Source organism: Pristiophorus japonicus, chromosome 1 (assembly GCF_044704955.1).
Source record: "Pristiophorus japonicus isolate sPriJap1 chromosome 1, sPriJap1.hap1, whole genome shotgun sequence".
NCBI lineage: Eukaryota > Metazoa > Chordata > Chondrichthyes > Pristiophoridae > Pristiophorus > Pristiophorus japonicus.
The window spans coordinates 515,947,483-515,967,116 of record NC_091977.1 but is presented as its reverse complement, the minus strand read 5'-3'; the positions used below and the strand labels follow the sequence as shown (position 1 = coordinate 515,967,116).

Here is a 19,634-nt window from a genome sequence, read left to right as displayed (position 1 = left end):
CCACCCTTCCTTCCCTCAGTAACCTAGGATGCTTCCCATCCGGGCAGGTGACTTTTGTACTTTGAGGACAGTCAACCTTCTAAGTACCTCTTCTATTTTTATCCTATCCAACAAAGCTACTGCTTCCTCCTTTACTGCTACATTGGCAGCATTCTCTTCTCTCGTGAAGACAGATGCAAAGTACACATTTAGTACCTCAGCCATGCCCTCTGCCTCCACAAGGAGATCTCGGGGAAGAAATTGCCCCCCTCTTTAAGGTCTTTCCAACCGGGGGCAGTCGGATGTTCCGACCCATCCCAAACCTCGACACGGACCCCTTTCCGCCCCGCAGGGAAATTGGCCCACAGGAGCCGAGCCGCTGCCGCTTGGTGCCCCTAACAGCTTTTCCCAGCGGGAAGCTGCCCTTAAAGGGGAGGTCGTACCGCCGTGGCCGCCATTTTATATTAATTGTCGACCGACTCTGAAGTCGGCCCGACAATGGCGGCCACGGGTTCGGCTGGGCTGCCAACAGTCAACCTGGGATTCCCTCTTGGGTGCCGGGCCATTGGCCTGGCTGAAGCCCTCCCTGGTGGCCCAGTGGGCGCCACTAAAGTGGCTGCAGAGCTCGCAGCGGCCCTCCCCGTGAACTGATGACACCGTCCACCTTCTATCCCACTCCTGACGCACTTCCACCCCTCAGCCGCCCCAAACACCGCCGCAATGAATTCAAACATAAAAAGAGGGCAATTTCCCTCTATGCTCCACCCCATGGATTCGGGCGGAGAATATTCATTTAATTCGAATTTTCCGCCCCATTTGGGGTGGAGGGCAATTTCGGCCCCCTCCGTTTTGGTCCGTAATCAGCTCCACCCTACCTTTCATTACCCTTTTACTATTTATGTGTTTACAACAGACTTTTGGGTTCCCTTTTATGTCAGTCACTAATCTGTTCTCATACTTTCTCTGTGCCCCTCTTATTCCCTTTTTGAGATCGCCTCTGTACTTTCTATATTCCGCTTGCTTCTCTACTGTATTATGAACCTTACATTTGTCATAAGCCTCCTTTTTCTGCCTCATTTTAACCTCCACATCATCCAGGGAGCTATAGCTTTGTATGCCCTTCTTTTCCCCCTCGTGGGAATGTTACAAAGCATTTATAGCACAGAAACAGGCCACTTAGCCCAACAGGTCCATTTTCGTACTTATGCTCCAGATGAGACAAATGTATCTAGTCTGTACTTGAACCACCTCCTCTTTGAAGGCCTCCAATTATTCAATTACTGTTTTGCCTAGCAATTTTTGATTCAAATCCATCTGGGCCAGATCCCTTTTCAACTCCCTCCTTCAGTTATGTACTTTTAAATTTGATTGTACCTTGTCCTTTTCCGTAACTATTCTAACTTGATATTATGATCGCTGTTCCCCAAATGCTCCCCCTCTGAAACATGCTCCACTTGCCCTATTCCCCAGAACTAGATCCAGCACTGCTTCTTTCCTCATTGGGCTGGAGATACACTGATCAAGAAAGTTCTCTTACACACATTTCTGGAATTCTTCCTCCTCTTTGCCCTTTACACTATTACTATTGCAGTCTATATTAGGGTAATCAAAGTCCCTCATTATCACTAATCTGTAGTTCTTGCATCTTTCTGTAATTTACCTACAAATTTGCTTCTCTATCTCTTTCCCACTTTTAATGCCTGTAGTATACAACTAGTAGTGTAATAGCTCCTGTATTGTTCCTTAACTCTAACCAAATAGATTCAGTCTTTGATCCCTCAACCACATCATCCCTCTCTAATGCTATAATAGTTTATTTAATCAATATTGCCACCCTCTCCTTTTTTCCTTCCGAATGTTTCCTGAATACCTTTTAGCCAGGAATACCGGGCCTAAAATTCCGGCCTCACTGGGTCCGTATGAAGTGCGCATGGACCCAGCGAAGCCTCATTTCGGGGCACGGTGCATATGATCCGAAAACGGCTTTTCCAATCTGTCAAGATTTCTCTTGACAGATCCTCCATATCTCCAGGAGAAGGACATCCACGCGGGAGAGATTGGGCTATTTGCCCAAATCATGTCCAGTGAATGTCCTTCAAACTTTTACGTCTGGTAAAAGCAGGCGCATAGCTTACTTTTACTAGCGTAAGAGTTTTAAAACATATAAAAATTAAATTAGAATACACATTTTTATAGTAAAAACGCTGCCCATTAAGTTTCTTTTAAACCTTATTAAAACATATTAAATCAAATTCTAAAAAATATTTCTTTTTTCTAAAACATTTAATTAACTTTAATTTCAATTAATTTTAAATATGTGAGGGTTTTTTAAATTTATTATGCTGTGTTTCTTGTTTTAGGGGGTTATTCTCATTGATTGTAATGGGAACTCGTAAAAATGGAGTTGCTATTATTATCAATGAGAATACTGCGAGTGATTGGTGGTCCAGGCCCACGTGACTCCGGCTTTTCCGTACGTACGGGGAAGTCATCTCACTGTACGCTAGGCACAGAATGAAGGTCTCCGACCGGAATCAAAGGGCCTCCAGGACTACCAGGTACTTTCGCAAAAACCTTTCGGGTCGGAAGCATTCGTCCGAAGGAAGCCTCCAACGGGAATTTTACCCTCATTAAGTTCCCAATCCTCCTGTTTTTTGAGCGAGGTCTCTGTTATCGCCACTACATCATAGTCCCAAGTGGTGACTTGGGCCTGCAGCTCATCCAACCTTATTTATCACACTAAGTGCATTTACGTATTATGCACTCCAAATCTATCTTAGACTGCTTTGCCTTTGCTCCCTGTCTGATTCCTCCTATTGCTGAACAATTCACCTAGCCCAGTCCTCTGTGCACCTTGTTTCATCCTGGTCCCCTGATCCCATCGCCCTGCCAAATTAGGTTAACCTCTGAGAGTTACTCCTCTCGTTTGACCTTTCCCTCATATCCCGCAACGCAGTTCCGTTCCTCATTTATTACCCATCTGTCTGCCTCCATTGTGGAATACTGGCAGTTTCCCAAACACTTAACTCTAACATTCATCGGAGCAGCTTCACTGATAGTATTCACCAACATTTGCAGTGCAGACACAAGCTGTGACACACAACATCTCATTAACCTGTACTGAAGTGCATCATAGAATTCTAAAATCGCAGTAGTAAACCAAACCAGCTTAATTTAAAGTTGATACTTTTTCCATAAGAACATAAGAAATAGGAACAGGAGTAGGTCATTTGGCCCCTCGAGCCTACTCTGCCATTCAATAAGATCATGGCTGGTCTGATCTTGGACTCAGCTCCACTTCCCTGCCCGCTCCCCATAACCCTTTACTTCCTTATCGCTAAACAATCTGTCTATCTCCGCCTTAAATATATTCAATGACCTAACCTCCACAGCTCTCTGAGGCAGAGAATTCCATAGATTTACAACCCTCTGAGAGAAGAAATTTCTCCTCATCTCAGTTTTAAATGAGCAGCCCCTTATTCTAAGACCATGTCCCCTAGTTTTAGTTTCCCCTATGAGTGGAAATATCCTCTCTGCATCCACCTTGTCAAGTCCCCTCATTATCTTATAAGTTTCAATAAGATCACCTCACATTCTTCTGAACTCCAATGTGTCCAACCTACTCAACCTATCCTCATAAGTCAATCCCCTCATCTCCGGAATCAACCTAGTGAACCTTCTCTGAACTGCCTCCAATGCAAGTATATCCTTCATTAAATACGGAGACCAAAACTGTACGCAGTACTCCAGGTGTGGCCTCACCAATACACTGTACAATTGTAACAGGACTTCTCTGCTTTTATACTCTATCCCCTTTGCAATAAATGTCAACATTCCATTAGCCTTCCTGATTACTTGCTGTACCTACATACTAACTTTTTGTGTTTCAGGTGTCTCTGTACTGCAGCACTTTACAATGTTTCTCCATTTAAATTATAATTTGCTTTTCTATTTTTTCTGCCAACATGGATAATCTCACATTTTCCAACATTATACTCCATCTGCCAAAATTTTGTCCACTCACTTAGCCTGTCTATATACCTTTGCAGATTTTTTGTGTCCTCCTCACAATTTGCTTTCCCACCCATCTTTGCATCATCGGCAAACTTGGCTACATTACACTCGGTCCCTTCATCCAAGTTGTTAATATAGTTTGTAAATAGTTGAGGACCCAGCACCGATCCCTGCGGCACCCCATTAGTCACTGTTTGCCAACCGGAAAATTACCCATTTATCCCAACTCTGTTTTCGGTTAGTTAGCCAATTCTCTATCCATGCTAATATATTACCCCCAACCCCATGAGCTTTTATCTTGTGCAGTAACCTTTTATGTGGCACCTTGTCGAATGCCTTCTGGACATCCAATTACACCACATCCGCTGGTTCCCCCTTATCCACCCTGCTTGTTACATCCTCAAAGAACTCCAGCAAATTTGTCAAATATGATTTCCCTTTCATAAAACCATGCTGACTCTGCCTGACCGAATTATGTTTCTCCAAATGTCCTGCTGCTACTTCCTTAATAATGGACTCCAGCATTTTCCCAACCACAGATGTTAGGCTAGCTGGTCTATAGTTTCCTGTTTTTTGTCTGCCTCCTTTTTTAAATGGGGGCATTGCCAATTGAAACAGCCTATTTCATATGAACAGAAGAACAGTCATGTTTAAGATACGGACATTCGGTCCATCCGAGGTCATCCCTCTAGGAACCAAATTGCAACATCCGATTGATTTTCTCTTTATTACTGTACTTCACATAATAAACCTGTTTATTTCAAATATTATTTCAAACACTTGTTGCTCTTTGGGTAAAAATATTCTTCCTAAAATATCTGCTTTAAATCTACTTTCCACTCATATACAGTTTGTGTGTCCTCTGCTTCTCCTTTTCTAGGACTATCAATATGTCAGCAAAACTCAGCTCTCGGGGCGGTTTTTAACATTCACCCGAAATGGGCGTGGCCTTTCTGGAGCAGTCGTTACATCCACCCAAATCCAGCATTGGATGGCCTGGCCATAATTAGGTTCAGGCCTCATCAGCATAATTCAGGCCAACTACCAAGCGGTTAATGAGCATCAGCCGGCACTTGCGACACGAGGGGGCCAAAACCCCAGCGGCTCCATGAGCGAGCCAAGCCAAGCCAAGCCAAGTTTGGCACTAAAAGTGTGTGGGTGTGTGTGGGGGGAGCAAGGGGGCAGGAGGGGAGCAGGGGGGCAGGAGGGAAGCTACCCAGCGTCTGGCAGTGGGTCATAGTACTTTCATATACACATCCGTATTCAGTAGACACCTCAAATCGCTAGAGAAATACCACCAACGATGTCTCTACAAGATACTGCAAATCCCTTGGGAGGATAGACGCACTAACGTCAGTGTTCTCGATCAGGCCAACATGCCCAGCATCGAAGCACTGACCACACTCGACCAGCACCATTGAGCGGGCCACATCGTCCGCATGCCAGACACGAGACTCCCAAAGCAAACGCTCTACTCGGAACTCCTGCACGGCAAACGAGCCCCAGGTGGGCAGAGGAAACGTTTCACTGATACCCTCAAAGCCTCCTTGATAAAGTGCAACATCCCCACCGACACCTGGGAATCCCTGGCCAAAGACCGCCCTAAATGGAGGAAGAGCATCCGGGAGGGCGCTGAGCACCTCGAGTCTCGTCACTGAGAGCATGCAGAAATCAAGCGCAGGCAGTAGAAGGAGCGTGCGGCAAACCAGACTCCCCACCCACCCTTTCCTTCAACAACTGTCTGTCCCACCTGTGACAGAGACTGTAATTCCTGAATTGGACTGTACAATCACCTGAGAACTCACTTTTAGAGGGAAGCAAGTCTTCCTCGATTTCATGGATCTAATAAACCACAGCATGCATTCATGTGTCCTGTACACAATTAACAAGTGCAAGCGCGAGGGACGACTTTAAGGAAACCTCGCACACGTCACAAACTCACAAAATCCGCCTTCTTTTGAAAATACTGTCACAAATACATTGTGAATAAAAATCTGTTCCACTGAGGCATTTCTCTACGATTGCAGTGTGTATATGATTGCGTGGGACACTGTCTCGCTGATAATAAATTGATGTTCTGGAAGGTCAGAACGTTTTCAATACTGACTGGATGCCAGAAACAGAAAAAAAACAAATTTCTAAAAAGTAGGATCATGATTACGCGATTCACCCCCCCACGCTGGAAACAGACAATTCACATTGCACAAGCAGAGAGTCAGTGTGGTTAGGCCCCACCCTGGGACAGGCCCCAGTATCATTATACAGGCCTTCAGTCTTCACTCTGGTTTGTTTCTAGTCTATCTGCATTTTTTTGTTTCTTAATTTCATACTTTCCTATTTTCTCCCTCCTCTCCCATGAAAGGGAGAGAGCGAGAGAAGATACTTCCATAGACAATCAGTGCTTTTCCTTGGTTAACCCATCAGACGCTGGCTAAGTAAGAGTATTATTAAAAAAGCAGGAGCAGGACATTTGGAAAAGCAAAATTCGGTCAGGCAGAGTCAGCATGGATTTATCAAGGGGAAGTCATGTTTGACAAATTTGCTGGAATTCTGTGAGGATGTGACGAACAGGGTGGATAAAGGTGATGTGGTGTATTTGGACTTCCAGAAGGCATTTGACAAGGTGCCACATAAAAGGTTACTGCACAAGATAAAAATTCACGGGGTTGGGGGTAATATATCAGCATGGATAGAGGATTGGTTAACTAACAGAAAACAGAGAGTCGGGATAAATGGTTCATTCTCAGGTTAGCAATCAGTAACTAGTGGGGTGCCGCAGGGATCAGTGCTGGGACCCCAACTCTTTACAATCTATATTAACGACTTGGAAGGAGGGACCAAGTGTAATGTAGCCAAGTTTGCTGACGATACAAAGATGGGAGGAAATATAATGTGTGAGGAGGACACAACAAATCTGCAAAAGGACATAGACAGGTTAAGTGAGTGGGCAAAAATTTGGCAGATGGAGTATAATGTTGGAAAGTGTGAGGTCATGCACTTTGGCAGAAAAAAAATCAAAGAGCAAGTTATTATTTAAGTTGAGAAAGATTGCAAAATGCAGCGGGACCTGGGGGTTCTTGTGCATGAAACACAAAAGGATAGTATGCAGGTACAGCAAGTGATCAGGAAGGCCAATGGAATCTTGGCCTTTATTGCAAAGGGGATGGAGTATAAAAGCAGGGAAGTCTTGCTACAGTTATACAGGGTATTGGTGAGGCCACACCTGGAATACTGCGTGCAGTTTTGGTTTCCATAATTACGAAAGGATATACTTGCTATGGAGGCAGTTCAGAGAAGGTTCACTAGGTTGTTTCCGGAGATGAGGGGGTTGACTTATGAGGAAAGGTTGAATAGGTTGGGCCTCTACTCATTTGAATTCAGAAGAATGAGAGGTGATCTTATCGCAACGTATAAGATTATGAGGGGGCTTGACAAGGTGGATGCAGAGAGGATGTTTCCACTGATAAGGGAGACTAGAACTAGAGGACATAATCTTAGAATAAGGGGCCGCCCATTTAAAACTGAGATAAGGAGAAATTTCTTCACTCAGGTTTGTAAATCTGTGGAATTCGCTGCCTCAGAGAGCTGTGGAAGCTGGGACATTGAATAAATTTAAGACAGAAATAAACAGTTTCTTATATGATAAGGGAATAAGGGGTTATGGGGAGCAGGCAGGGAAGTGGAGGTGAGTCCATGATCGGATCAGCCATGATCGTATTACATGGTGGAGCAGGCTAGAGGGGCCGTATGGCATACTCCTGCTCCTATTTCTTATAAGAACATAAGAAATAGGAGCTGGAGTAGGCCATTTGGCCCCTCGAGCCTGCACCGCCATTCAATAAGATCATGGCTGATCCGATCTTGGCCTCAACTCCACTTCCCACAATCCTTGACTCTCTTCTCGTTCAAAAATCTGCCTATCTCCATCTTAAATATATTCAATGACCCAGTAAGAACAAAACCAGCCATGCGCCTCATCGAACCCACAGACCATGTACAATTCCACGGACTCTACTGCACCCAGTTGCATTTCTAAAAGAAAGTTTTTCATAAATACTCACTGATCCCAAAAGTTATGCAAGCAAATACTCCAGGATATTCATAAATGCTCAAACCACCATTGGTCAACCTGTCCCACACAGACAACATCTTGATCCCTGCAGCATGAGATCCCCTTTTGCCTCCTCTACAGGCCTCCTGTGTATTGATGATCAAAGGCAGATTGGCAAAGCGAGCCCGACGGGACAATCCCAATGGTTAATATCGGGCAACACAGGGATTTGAACCCATGCCTCCTAATTGGGAATCCAACACGGCAGGACTGCAATTTCTAGGTCACACAAAGTTCTGTCCCTCAAAAAAAAACGCAAACAGCATTTACCAATAACTAATGTCTTGAGTTACCTCTGTACTGAAACAGCTCTCGTCTTCTGTCCTATATATTTTGTAGTCTCCGTCTGCTTTGCGATTTTGGTCCACAGCGCCTGGAATCTGAAGGGTCTCTTGTTCTTCACTGTGTTCGGGGACTAGCTGCCATTCTGGCTGGTCCCTCAGTTTGGGCTGTTGAGTGCATGGGCGATTTAACAAAAACAACAGAGGACAGGGGGGAGAAATAAAAAAAAAAACAAAAATGGGTATAGTAGACGACTAAAAAACTACAAGACAAAGAAAAGCATGAAAAGGAAAACCAACTTAAACACAGTGGCATAAGAGAGTGATGAAAACAGAACCAAAATGAGAATGAGCAAAATGATGGGCTGAAACATCTGAAAAGTAAAAAGAGAAAGAGAGGAAAAAAGAATGCAAACACTGGTTATGAGGCGCATGCAATGAAGGATGCATGAATCAAACCAACGGCAAGCTTACAGATCGTGAAAGAATTTGGCGACAAGGTTTGCCCAGCCTCGCAGGAGCCATGCAGAAAGCATCATCCAGGGGTGGTTCTTCGGCCAAAGGCACGTACCATCCACAAATCCTCGTGCTGCCTGTCCGAGGACACCGTGCGCTCCCTTGCGTAGAGGAGAGGGGAGCGTTTGATTTCACGGTGCGCGCACCTTGTGTCTTTCCGTGGATCATTTTAGCGAATTGTGCATCTTGAACCGCCTCTGGTATTCTGTAATTCAACTCATGGAATCGGATCGGAAGAATTCCTTACTGATCGGGACTTCTTCCCTTAATGAGTGGATAAGCCCACACTTTTACTGTTGGTGATGTCAGTGGATGAATGATCGCTTTTTTTAAACATAAGTGTTATTTCAATAGGGGTCTCACCTCACTTGCGGAAAAATGTATTAAACATTCGTCTGCCAATTGTAATTTTTAGGAAGTTTAGTGATGTTTATGAACTATTCTGTGCTTAGTCTGAACCATCTCTAAATGTGCCATGGGCAGTGTTGAGGAGATTAATCTTTTCTATTTCCATTTCCTCTCTGAGGGCAGTGGGTCATACTGATGGCAACAGGCCTCGGGCACCTTGCTAAAATGGTCATTCTTAGCATCTGAAGCTGGACAGTGATTGTCAGCAAACTATGGAAGGCACTAAGATAAGCTCCAAACTATCGACAATCAACACGACACTAGTCAGTGATTAGTGGCCTGGTAGTGTTGTTTTCCCCTCCATGGCAGGGGAGAGGTGGGGTTCAGGCTTGCAATTTGAAGTTTGTGCACATACTTCCCGATCTGGCTTCCCCCGCCCCATTTGCCACCATTGTATAATCAACCCAGGACTCATCGGGGAGGGACAAATAGAATTGTAACTGGTGAGATTCGTCTGTTTGATGCTGGTAGAACAGCAGAGTCTCACAGCTCATCAATATGCTCTGTTCACCCATTTACAGATCTCCCCGGCCTACCAAAGAAATCCATCAAACTCCTTACCACTTATAGTTGTAAATTAATTTAAAACATTCATTAAGGTTTGGTATAAACTTTAGTCAGCTGTCAGCTACTATGAAAGCATGGCTTCTAATTGCACCAGTATATAGGGAATCAAGGGATATGGGGATAGTGCAGGAAAGGGGAGTTGAGGTAGAAGATCAGCCATGAACTGAGTGAATGGCGGAATAGGCTCGAGGGGCCAAATAGCCTATGCCTGCTCCTAATTCTTATGTTCTTTTGTTATGTCAATGCACATAGGAACAGCAGCAGGCCATTCAGCCCCTCGAGCCCATTCCGCAATTCAATGAGTTCATGGCTGATCTGTATCCTAACTCCATTTACCCGTCTTGGTTGCACATCCCTTAATACCCTTGTCTGACAAAAACCTATGTATTTATGGGGAGAGTTTTATTAGCTTTATTTAACACTCCAGTGTGATGAGCTGAGCGAACGGCAGCAGAACAGAAAATGGGCAGGGCCAACATCGCAGGATGCACACCCCCACTGTAGCCCTGCAAAATAAAACTGTGTGCTGTGGTGCAGGCCAGGCTTCTTAGTATAAGGACACTGGAGTCAAACTGTCGAGCATCCACCTCTTTCCCCACCGCGATGAACTAACTCAGCATAAAGCAGGTGTTGGTCCTAGTTTGTTCGGGCCAGTGCCCCATAACATGGCTTGTTTAACCACTGAGCTATCAGGGTGTATGCGTCGTGCATGTTTACCATTCCATAACACGAACACCCTCAGCTTTATGAGCATGCTCAAACAATGCAAACAAGGTTGCCATATTTTGCAGAGTTCAAAATCAAATGGGGGGGGGTGGGGTCTGACAGCAAGGGGTCCGGTGGGGGGGGAAAGGTAGGAAAGGGGTTAATCACGGTTTTAAATCTGAGATGAAGCCAAGGAAGACTCATCCAAATCTTTCATAACCCAAATAATTAACGTGTGCTTGTCACGTGGAGAAAAGCCTGGACTTTTATTCGAGGATCAGATATTTTAAAAATGTGCAGTCAGCCATTTTCAGTTATTCAATTCTAGGATGTGGGCGTCGCTGGTAAGGCCAGCATTTAGTGCCCATCCTTAACTTCCCTCAACAAGGTGGTGGTGAGACACCTTCTTGAATATACCTGAGTGTCTCGCTGGGCCATTTCAGAGGGCAGTTAAGAGTCAACCACATTGCTGTGGGTCTGGAGTCACATACAGGCCAGACCGGGTAAGGACGGCCAATTTCCTTCCCTAAAGGACATCAGTGAACCGGATGGGATTTTACGACAATCCGGTAGTTTCATGGTCACCATTACTGACACTAGCTTGTTTATTTATTTATTTACTGAATTTAATTTCCCCAGCGTGGTGAGATTTGAACTCACTTCTCCGGATTGATTAGTGGAGGCCCCTGGATTACGAGTCCAGTAACATAACCATGATGTGACTGTTTCCTGTAAGCAGACAAGTGGGAACCCTACTTTGCTTCAGGAAGCAGGCAGTAAAACATCGCTCACACCAGTATTTCAGTCAGACAGCAGGTTTGCAGCTCTTGGCCAACACGCTGAAGGTGCAGCTTCCAACATTTGGGGGAAATAGTACAGAAAGAGGAAAAGCATTTCCTTCTCCTTCCCTCGGCCGGCTATTGCGGACTTGCTCGAGCCCAGGGCTGCAGCAACTGCAAGCTTCCCCTTTTCCCCCCCACCCCGTAATCACTTAGCCTGACTATTACCTAGAGAGTGTATGGGCTACAGTAACAAACACAACATTGTGCACTATTGAATTTATCACTGCACCTGATCCATGATGGTCCTGGAACACCAGAGGACAAGTAGATCACTGCCCTAAGATCTACACGGGGTAGAAATTTTATTTCTGCGCCCACCAATTCTCTGCATTAAAGTGAAAATCTCACACTGGCAAGCACAGGAGCAGAATTTGTATCTTTTTTATGAAAGATGAAAGGAATTTCTACAGTATGGCCTACTCTAAAAAGGCACTTTTAAAGTAAATTGAAGTTTCTTTAATTAAAACAAAAATTTAGAATTCGAATAATGCTATACTTTAAATAGTTGAGTTATATTTGAGCTGGTCTCTATATGTTTTTCAATCTCGTTTGTAAATATTCTCTGCTCGCTGGAGTCCAACATCTGACTAGTAGTTGCTCTTTTCCTTTTTGTTTTGAGGCTTCACATCAAAATCCATGAGCTGAGTTACAGAATGTATTTAGTAGATGTTTTAGTGCAGTTTGGTTTATGCTTAGTAAAGAAGCAAAACTATAATTTAGTTTAAAGGCAGTAGCAGAAGCAACAGCAGCAATAGCACGTATCTACAACAGACAAGGCCTGTGCTTACCTGGAAGTCCGTGATGAGCTCCTTCCCCAGCGTGCCGACGGGAGAGTCTCGCGACATGGACGTCACGGAGGAAAGGAAGCTCGCAGATTCCGTCAGATTCGGCATCGGCGAGAGATCGTCCATTTGTTCCCTGAGCCCTTCCCCGAGGTGGTCGACTTTTTCCATGAAGATGTGCAGCTCCGAGCGGAACGCCTTCATCTTGGTGTTGATGGTATCCAGCAGCTCGGGCTCATTCCTGCTTTCGCTCCGCTCCCCGTCTTCGTTGAAGCCCTGGTCGGAGGCGGTGCTCGTCGCCAGCAGCTTGGCGTCATAGATCAGGCTGTCGGTGTCCGTAATCAGGCGCTCCACAGTTCTGCCCAGGCGCTCGGCCTCGCGCTTGATGTTGACGAGAGACTCGGTGTCCTCCTGCTTCCTCAGCAGCTCCAGGGCGCAGATGTCGCCGATGTCCAGTGGCTTGCCGCCGCCGCCCGCCGTTTTCTCGCACACCTCCTCGGAGTCGCTCTCCCCGCCGATGGGGCCCTCCCGTTTGGGCTGCGGGGTGGCCCGGCTCTCCTCGCCGTCGCTCTCCTTCTTGCCCGGGTCGCTGTCGGCGTCGCTGTCCCGGGGGCTGGCGGTGCGCAGGCCCAGGTGGGCCGCCAGGTCGCAGCGCTGCACGTTGGAGATCAGCACCCGGTTCTCGTACTGCAGCTTCATCACTTTGCCGCTCAGCTCGTTGATCTGGAGCCGGGCCGCCTTCAGCTCCTCCTGTAGCGAGCCGCCAGGCCGGGGCACCCCGTCCTCGATCCAGGCCGGCTCCTGGCCCGGCCCGCACTTCAGCGTGTTGAGCTCGTTGGTCAGCTGCTTGTTGTGGTCCTCGATTTCGCTGATGGAGCGCCGCAGCAGCTCGGCCTCTTCCTCCACGAACTGCAGGTGCCGGCGCAGCTCGGCAGCCGACTCCACCGAGTCGCCGTGCGGCGAGGTGGGGATGCTTGGCACATGGTCCCGGTTAAGGCAGTCCCTGTCGTACTGACACTTCATATCCTCCATCTCGGCCTTGAGCCCCCGATTCTCCACCTCCAGCTCCACGATCTTCCGGCCCAGAATGTTGGCCTCCTCCTCCACCAGCTTGAGCCGCAGCTTTAGCTCAGCCTCCCTGGTACTGGGGGGCCCTCCAGCCTCGCCGGTGGGAAGTGGGCTATCCACATCCCCGTAGATGGACTTGTACTTCTGTAACTCATGCTCCAGTTCGTCCTTCTCCCTTCCCAGCTTTGCCATTTTCTTGCGCATCAGGGACCCCTCCTCCTTTGCAAACTGGAGCTGGCACTTGAGGTCAGCGCTATCTTCCTGAATTTAGAAAGATTAACAGGTCATTGAGCTCTACAGAAGGTCAATGTTAAAGCGTTGATCACAACTAGAAGAACCAGTCACACCACAGGCTTCCCATCATTTACCCCAAAATTCAGCATGCACAGTTTCGAAGAGTGGACGGAACAAGGTTTTTCGGTGATGTACCTAAGGACCTAGACATGTGAAAGGACTGATTCTGTGGTCCAGCACGATTGGTGCAGAATGGCACTCACAGGGAGTGTTGACCGGGAAGTTGTCAGCTTAGGGCATCTGATTTCCCATTGATTTAAACAGAAGGAAAATCAGATACTGCGGATTGGTTAGCACTCCGTGAAAGCGCCACACTGCACCTGGAGCGCCCAACTGTGGATTCTTATACACTTTAAAGGCTGGGCATTGTAAGGTCTTCCCACGTTGTGCCAAAGGCTCATAATACAGCCTTAACAAAGGACCGCATGAAATTCTTTCAGTCATAGACCCCCCCATGAAGTCAATCTACACAAGATCGAAGAACTGAACACAGGCAGGCCTTTCCGTGCTGTAACCCAATACCCAACACATACAGCTCTACTGCCTTCCCAAACTATACACAGGGAGGCACATAGGTAAGTGATTTAAAATAACTTCCTTTCCACTTTTAAGTTTGTAATTATCTGAGACCACTGGTTTGGATCACTGAACTCTGAAAGGAAAAAAGACTTGCATTTATATAACGCCTTTCACAACCACCGGATGTTCCAAAGCGCTATACAGTAAATCCATACTGCATGCCCAGGTCAGCTCGTGGCTGTGCAGTGAATCTATTCCCATTTGAGGCGTTGATCGCTGGTGCACACTATACGTGTAAGGCTTTGATGTGGAGAATTTAAATCAATTTTAATTTGAGCACATTCCATTTAGATCAACTCTGAAGGACGATGAAACAGCTGTAGAGTGCATACCAGGCGTCTCCCCTTGGGAGAGGGAGGGGAGAAAGGGGAGTAAGTCAGAGGCAAATTGCCCTGCAACAACTTGCATTGATATAGCACCTTTAACGTAGAGAAACGGCTCAAGACGCTTCATAGGAGCGCAATCAGACAAAAAGCTCGGGGCCACATTTGTACTTGGTTAATGGGAGATTGAAAGCAATCTAATGAGGCGAAAAATATACCAATGAAAGGTGGCCACGTAAAACCCATTTTTGTAATGGAAAGCAATGCCTCACTAAAGGCATTGTTTTATTTTAAAGTCGGAACGTAGAAAAAAATTAGAACCTAGCTTTTAAATACAAAAGTTCATCGGCTCTTCTGGGAATGCCGATCCATGGTACAGCTCCATAGCTGCCATTCCACATGCGTAAGTCTACACAGCGTGTGGCTGCAGGCTATTTAACCATGTGGGGCATCGCAGAGAGCCTGCTCTGTTGCCACAGGACGTCACACGAGCAGGGGTCACTGGACAGCCAACGGGCACGACAAATCTGGGCGATTCTTTTTTTGTCCCTCCCTACCTAGCCTGGGGGTTGAAGCCAAAACTAATTTTTCATTTGACATGCGGGGAAGGGCAGGTGCCTCCAGAGAGAGGAGGAAGCTGAAATAGTGCTGCAAGTCAATCACTCACAGCCCAGTGTTCTGGGCCGGTATGTGTGCAGAAGTCCGAGGGAGCAGGTTTTAATGAGGTGGGTCGATCATTCAGTCTGTCTGAGGGAGAATTGAAGATTGAATGTAGGGTCTCCACCGGCCCACTCCTGATGCATCGTGCTGGGCAGCTGGCTATTGGCAGCTGCCTAGCAACAGGCTGCATTCCTTTCAGACAGGGCGGTGCACGGCACACGGCAAATCAGTGAGGGGAACACGTGCCTTACAGGAGGATAAAACCTTCGAGCATTACCACTCCAAAAACCATTGGTTTAAGTTCAAACGGAATGGTGAGTTAAGTTACTAGTTGATAAATTGGTCCACATGGACTGTTTTACTTTGGGAAGAGTGAGTAGGGAATTGAGAAATACTATGCTTCTGTGCTAATTGATGAGATTCGACAAATTCACGGCTATTTAAACACTGTCAGGTTGAATAAGCGAACACGGGCCGGGTTAAGAGGTGTTGGAATCCTGCTCAGCTTGTTGAAGAGATACACCCATCAAATATATCTCAAGAATGGGACTCCAGCACCAGTGTAGCAATACTGAGCCACTGTGTCGGGCAGGTTTTTGGCCCCAATTACATACGGGAAAAAAATACACACAATGTAACATTACATTTAAACTGTGCCTGATCAGGGGGTATGGAGAGAAGGCAGGGGTGGGGTACTGAGGTTGCATGATCAGCCATGATCATATTGAATGGTGGTGCAGGCTCGAAGGGCCGAATGGCCTGCTCCTGCACCTATTTTCTATGTTTCTATGACCTCTGACCTAGGAGCAGCAGATGCTAACACTGCGAGGAGAGGGGCAATTTTAACCCACCACGCCCGGCGGTTACTGAGTGGTTAAAATCGCCCTATTCCCACCCACTGCCGCTTTCACTGGATCTTTTTTTTCAGGCGGACAAGGCACCCACCTGACTCAGGAACCTCATCAATACAGACAATCGAGGTTGCCGAAACTATGACCTTTCACTTAAAGAATAGCAGGAGTGTGCTGGAAACAAGCACATTCCCAATTACTTGTCTGCTTAATGACCGTCTTGGTGCCTTTAATAATAATTGATAAAACCCCACATATTTTCCTCATTAAAAATGAATCTATGTCTGGGGCATATTGCTGCCAATTAATTTGGTGACGTAATTATGATGTTATCTGTTGCAGGGATGTTAGTGTGAAACTACGTGGAGCATGCTTTGTGAAAATCCTCGCGATGCCTGCCTTTTCGTGGGATATGTGGAACATAGTTTGTAAAAAGACGAAGAGTCACAGACACGAAACGTTAACTCTGTTTCGCTCCACAGATGCTGCCTGACCTGTTGAGATTTCCAGCATTTTCTGCTTTTATTTCAGATTCCAGCATCTGCAGTATTTTGCTTTTGTGTGAGTGTGAGGCTTTACTGTCGAAACCACTGAAATTGTGCTGAGATTCAGCTGGCACATACTTTTTAACGTTCCCACAGCTGTTTCCCATCATTATTTTAGGGAGAACAGAGTGAGACTTGTCTCCATGGAGTAGCGTTAATCACCCATTGTCACCAACTGGGAGCAGGCACTCACGTCTAATGTTAAATACTATAGCACCGGGGCATGAGTGGGGCCTTGGTGATGGTAGTGGTGGGGTAGTGGGAGGGTGGGGGTGGGGTACGGAGGGATGGGGGTGGGGGGGGGTAGTGGGAGGGTGGGGGTGACGGTGGGGGTGGGGCAGTGAAGGTGGGGGCAGGGGGGGGTCGGGAAGCGCCCATGACAGCAGCCGCGTGAGCCAGGGGCCATTTTAACTCCCTGGCCTCGATTCGGTGTTGGAGGACGCATTCCAGGCGGGAATCACCAGGGGAATTCACGCGGCTGAACAGCACCGCCATGACTAGATTGAATGGTCCCCCGTCACTAAGCCCCCCCATTGCTCCCTCCGGACCCAAGAGTTAACCGTAAAAAAAAATTTCCAAATCCAAACTTACCCGGGGCCTTTTCTGGCCCTGATCCTGCCACCAAGTATCACCAGCGGGTCTGGCACCGTGCGTGACTCGCGTCACCCCTGGGTCAGGATCGAGCTGGGTTCCAAATGACCCCGCTGAACCCTGCTGACCATTACAGTTTAACCAAGCCACGTCACTGCTTGCTGCCAGGTTGCCCTGGCGGCTCGAGCGCTGGGCGCAATTTTGGTCCGAAACTTTTACAGTTAAATGAGGCCCCCGCCTGCTTGTGATGGGCACCTCTCCTGAAACCAAAATTAGCGCTGTTGAAATGGCGATAACGCGACTGTGTCGAGAACAAGCGCCTGACTAGGCAGGCAGGGTTAAAATTGGTCCTCATATATTTTATATGGTACTTGTTTATAATTGTTTATATATATGTTCAAAGAGCCGGCACAGGCACGATAGGCCAAATGGCCTCCGGTGCTGTAAGATTCTATAATTCTACTTATATAGACTTGCATTTATATAGCCCCTTTCATGACCTCAGGATGTCCCAAAACACTTTACAAGCAACTTTTGAAGTGTAGTCACTGTTGTAATTTTGTACTAAAGACATCGTACTTTTTCTCCCCTATAAGATGGCTTCAGATCCAGGGCGATGCAATCATCCACACTACTGTACTTTTCCTCATAAACTATATAAATATATACATATAAAGATTTGGATATTAGTCAAAAAAAATTGCCAGTAATTCGTGTTACTGTTTCAGAATGTTTTTTCACCCCAAAATACAGTGGAACCACAATAACTTGCACTCCCATCATCTGCTGTAATTTGAGCCCATATTGGGAACTCAGTGCGATTGGGGCTGTCAGCGTTTTATTCTGTTTCAGAATAGGAGGACCTTTTAATGTTAATAAAGAGCTCCGCTGATTTTCAAGTAGTCAGTTCCGCTGAGATCAGCATATTGAAGTGTGACTGACAGGATCACCGGAGCGAGTGGCCCCTTTAGTCCTCAAATCCATAGCTGGGGAGGTATGCTTGGCATTGGTGAAACACTTCTGAGTGGGCTGGCTTAGTTCCAAAGGAGTTCAGGAGGTCAGGCAGCTGTCATAGTGGGGGGGGGGGGGGGGAGAGGAGGGCGCGGGGGGAGCAGCGAGCCAGCAAATCAGCTGATGGTGAGGATTGAGACGAGCAGGTGGGGAGAGGCAGAGTTTACCAGCAGCGTACAGTAACTCGGGGACTTGCGATTATCCAGTAATTTAAGAACATAAGCAAGCCAGAGATATGAGAATAAAGACACGACTCATCAACCACACTCCTTGCAAGGCACCACAAGCTTAAGAGCCGACTCCTTGTCGCCGACAATGAAGTCTGGCAACGTGAAACTGTGCCACAGGATTTCAAAGATGCAAAAATGTGCATTTCTACCAGGGTGCGTTGTCACGCCTATCGGTAGCAGGTAAAATTCTCGCCTCTATCATCCTCTGCTGACCGAACGAACAGCTAGCGAAAAATATTTCTTCCAGAAATCCAATGTGGTTTCGGGCCGGTCGTGGAACGTCCAAGCATGATTTCTTAGCCCGCCAAATTCGGAAAAAAGTGTAGACAAGAGCATCAGGATCTCTGCGGCTTTTGTTGACTTGACAAAATAATAAAGAGAGGGAAGATAGATTATGAGAGTAAACTAGCAATAAATATAAAAACAGATAGCAAGAGTTTCTACAGGTATATAAAAAAGAAGACAGTGGCTAAAGTAAATGTTCGAGGTTGAGACTGGGGAATTAATAATGGGGAACGGGGAAATGGCAGAGACTTTGAGCAAATATTTTGTAGCGGTCTTCACGGTAGAAGACAGTAAAAATATTCCAATAGTGGATAATCAAGGGGTTATAGGGAGGGAGGAACTTAATATAATCACTGTCACTAAAGAAAAAGTATTCGGTAAAATAATGGGACTAAAGGTGGACATGCCCCCTGAACCTAATGGCTTGCATCCTAGGGGCTTAAAAGAAATGGCTGCAGAGATAGTGGATACATTGGTTGTAATCTACCAAAATTCCCTGGATTCTGGGGAGGTCCAAGCAGATTGGAAAACCACAAATATAACACCCCTATTTAAAAAAGGAGGCAGACAGAAAGCAGGAAACTATAGACTAGTTAGCCTAACGTCTGTCGCTGGGAAAATGCTGGAGCCCATTATTAAGGAAGCAGTAGCAGGACATTTGGAAAATCATGACTTAATCAGGCAGAGTCAGCATGGTTTGATGAAAGGGAAATCATGTTTGACAAATTTGCTGCCGTTCTTTGAGGATGTAATGAGCAGGGTGGATAAGGGAGAACCAGTGGATGTAGTATATTTGGATTTCCAGAAGGCGTTCGATAAGGTGCCACATAAAAGGTTACTGCACAAGAGAAAAGTTCACGGGGTTGGAGGTAATATATTAGCATGGATAGAGGATTGGCTAACTAAAAGAAAAGAGTTGGGATAAATGGGTCATTTTCCGGTTGGCAAACTGTAACTAGTGGGGTGCCACAGGGATCGGTGCTGGGGCCTCA

The 19,634-nt window shown here is 46.4% G+C and overlaps 1 protein-coding gene across 2 annotated transcripts in view; it reads right to left on the bottom strand.

The window, feature by feature from the left end:
* LOC139277476 (microtubule cross-linking factor 1) overlaps positions 1-19,634 on the bottom strand; it is a 354,944-nt gene that overhangs the window by 116,902 nt on the left and 218,408 nt on the right. For both annotated transcript variants that reach the window (XM_070895978.1, XM_070895987.1), the window contains exons 5-6: positions 12,212-13,534; positions 8,398-8,553 (exon numbers count right to left, since the gene is read on the bottom strand). In XM_070895978.1, the coding sequence (XP_070752079.1) occupies positions 8,398-8,553; positions 12,212-13,534 (1,479 nt within the window). The remainder of the gene's footprint in view (positions 1-8,397; positions 8,554-12,211; positions 13,535-19,634) is intronic.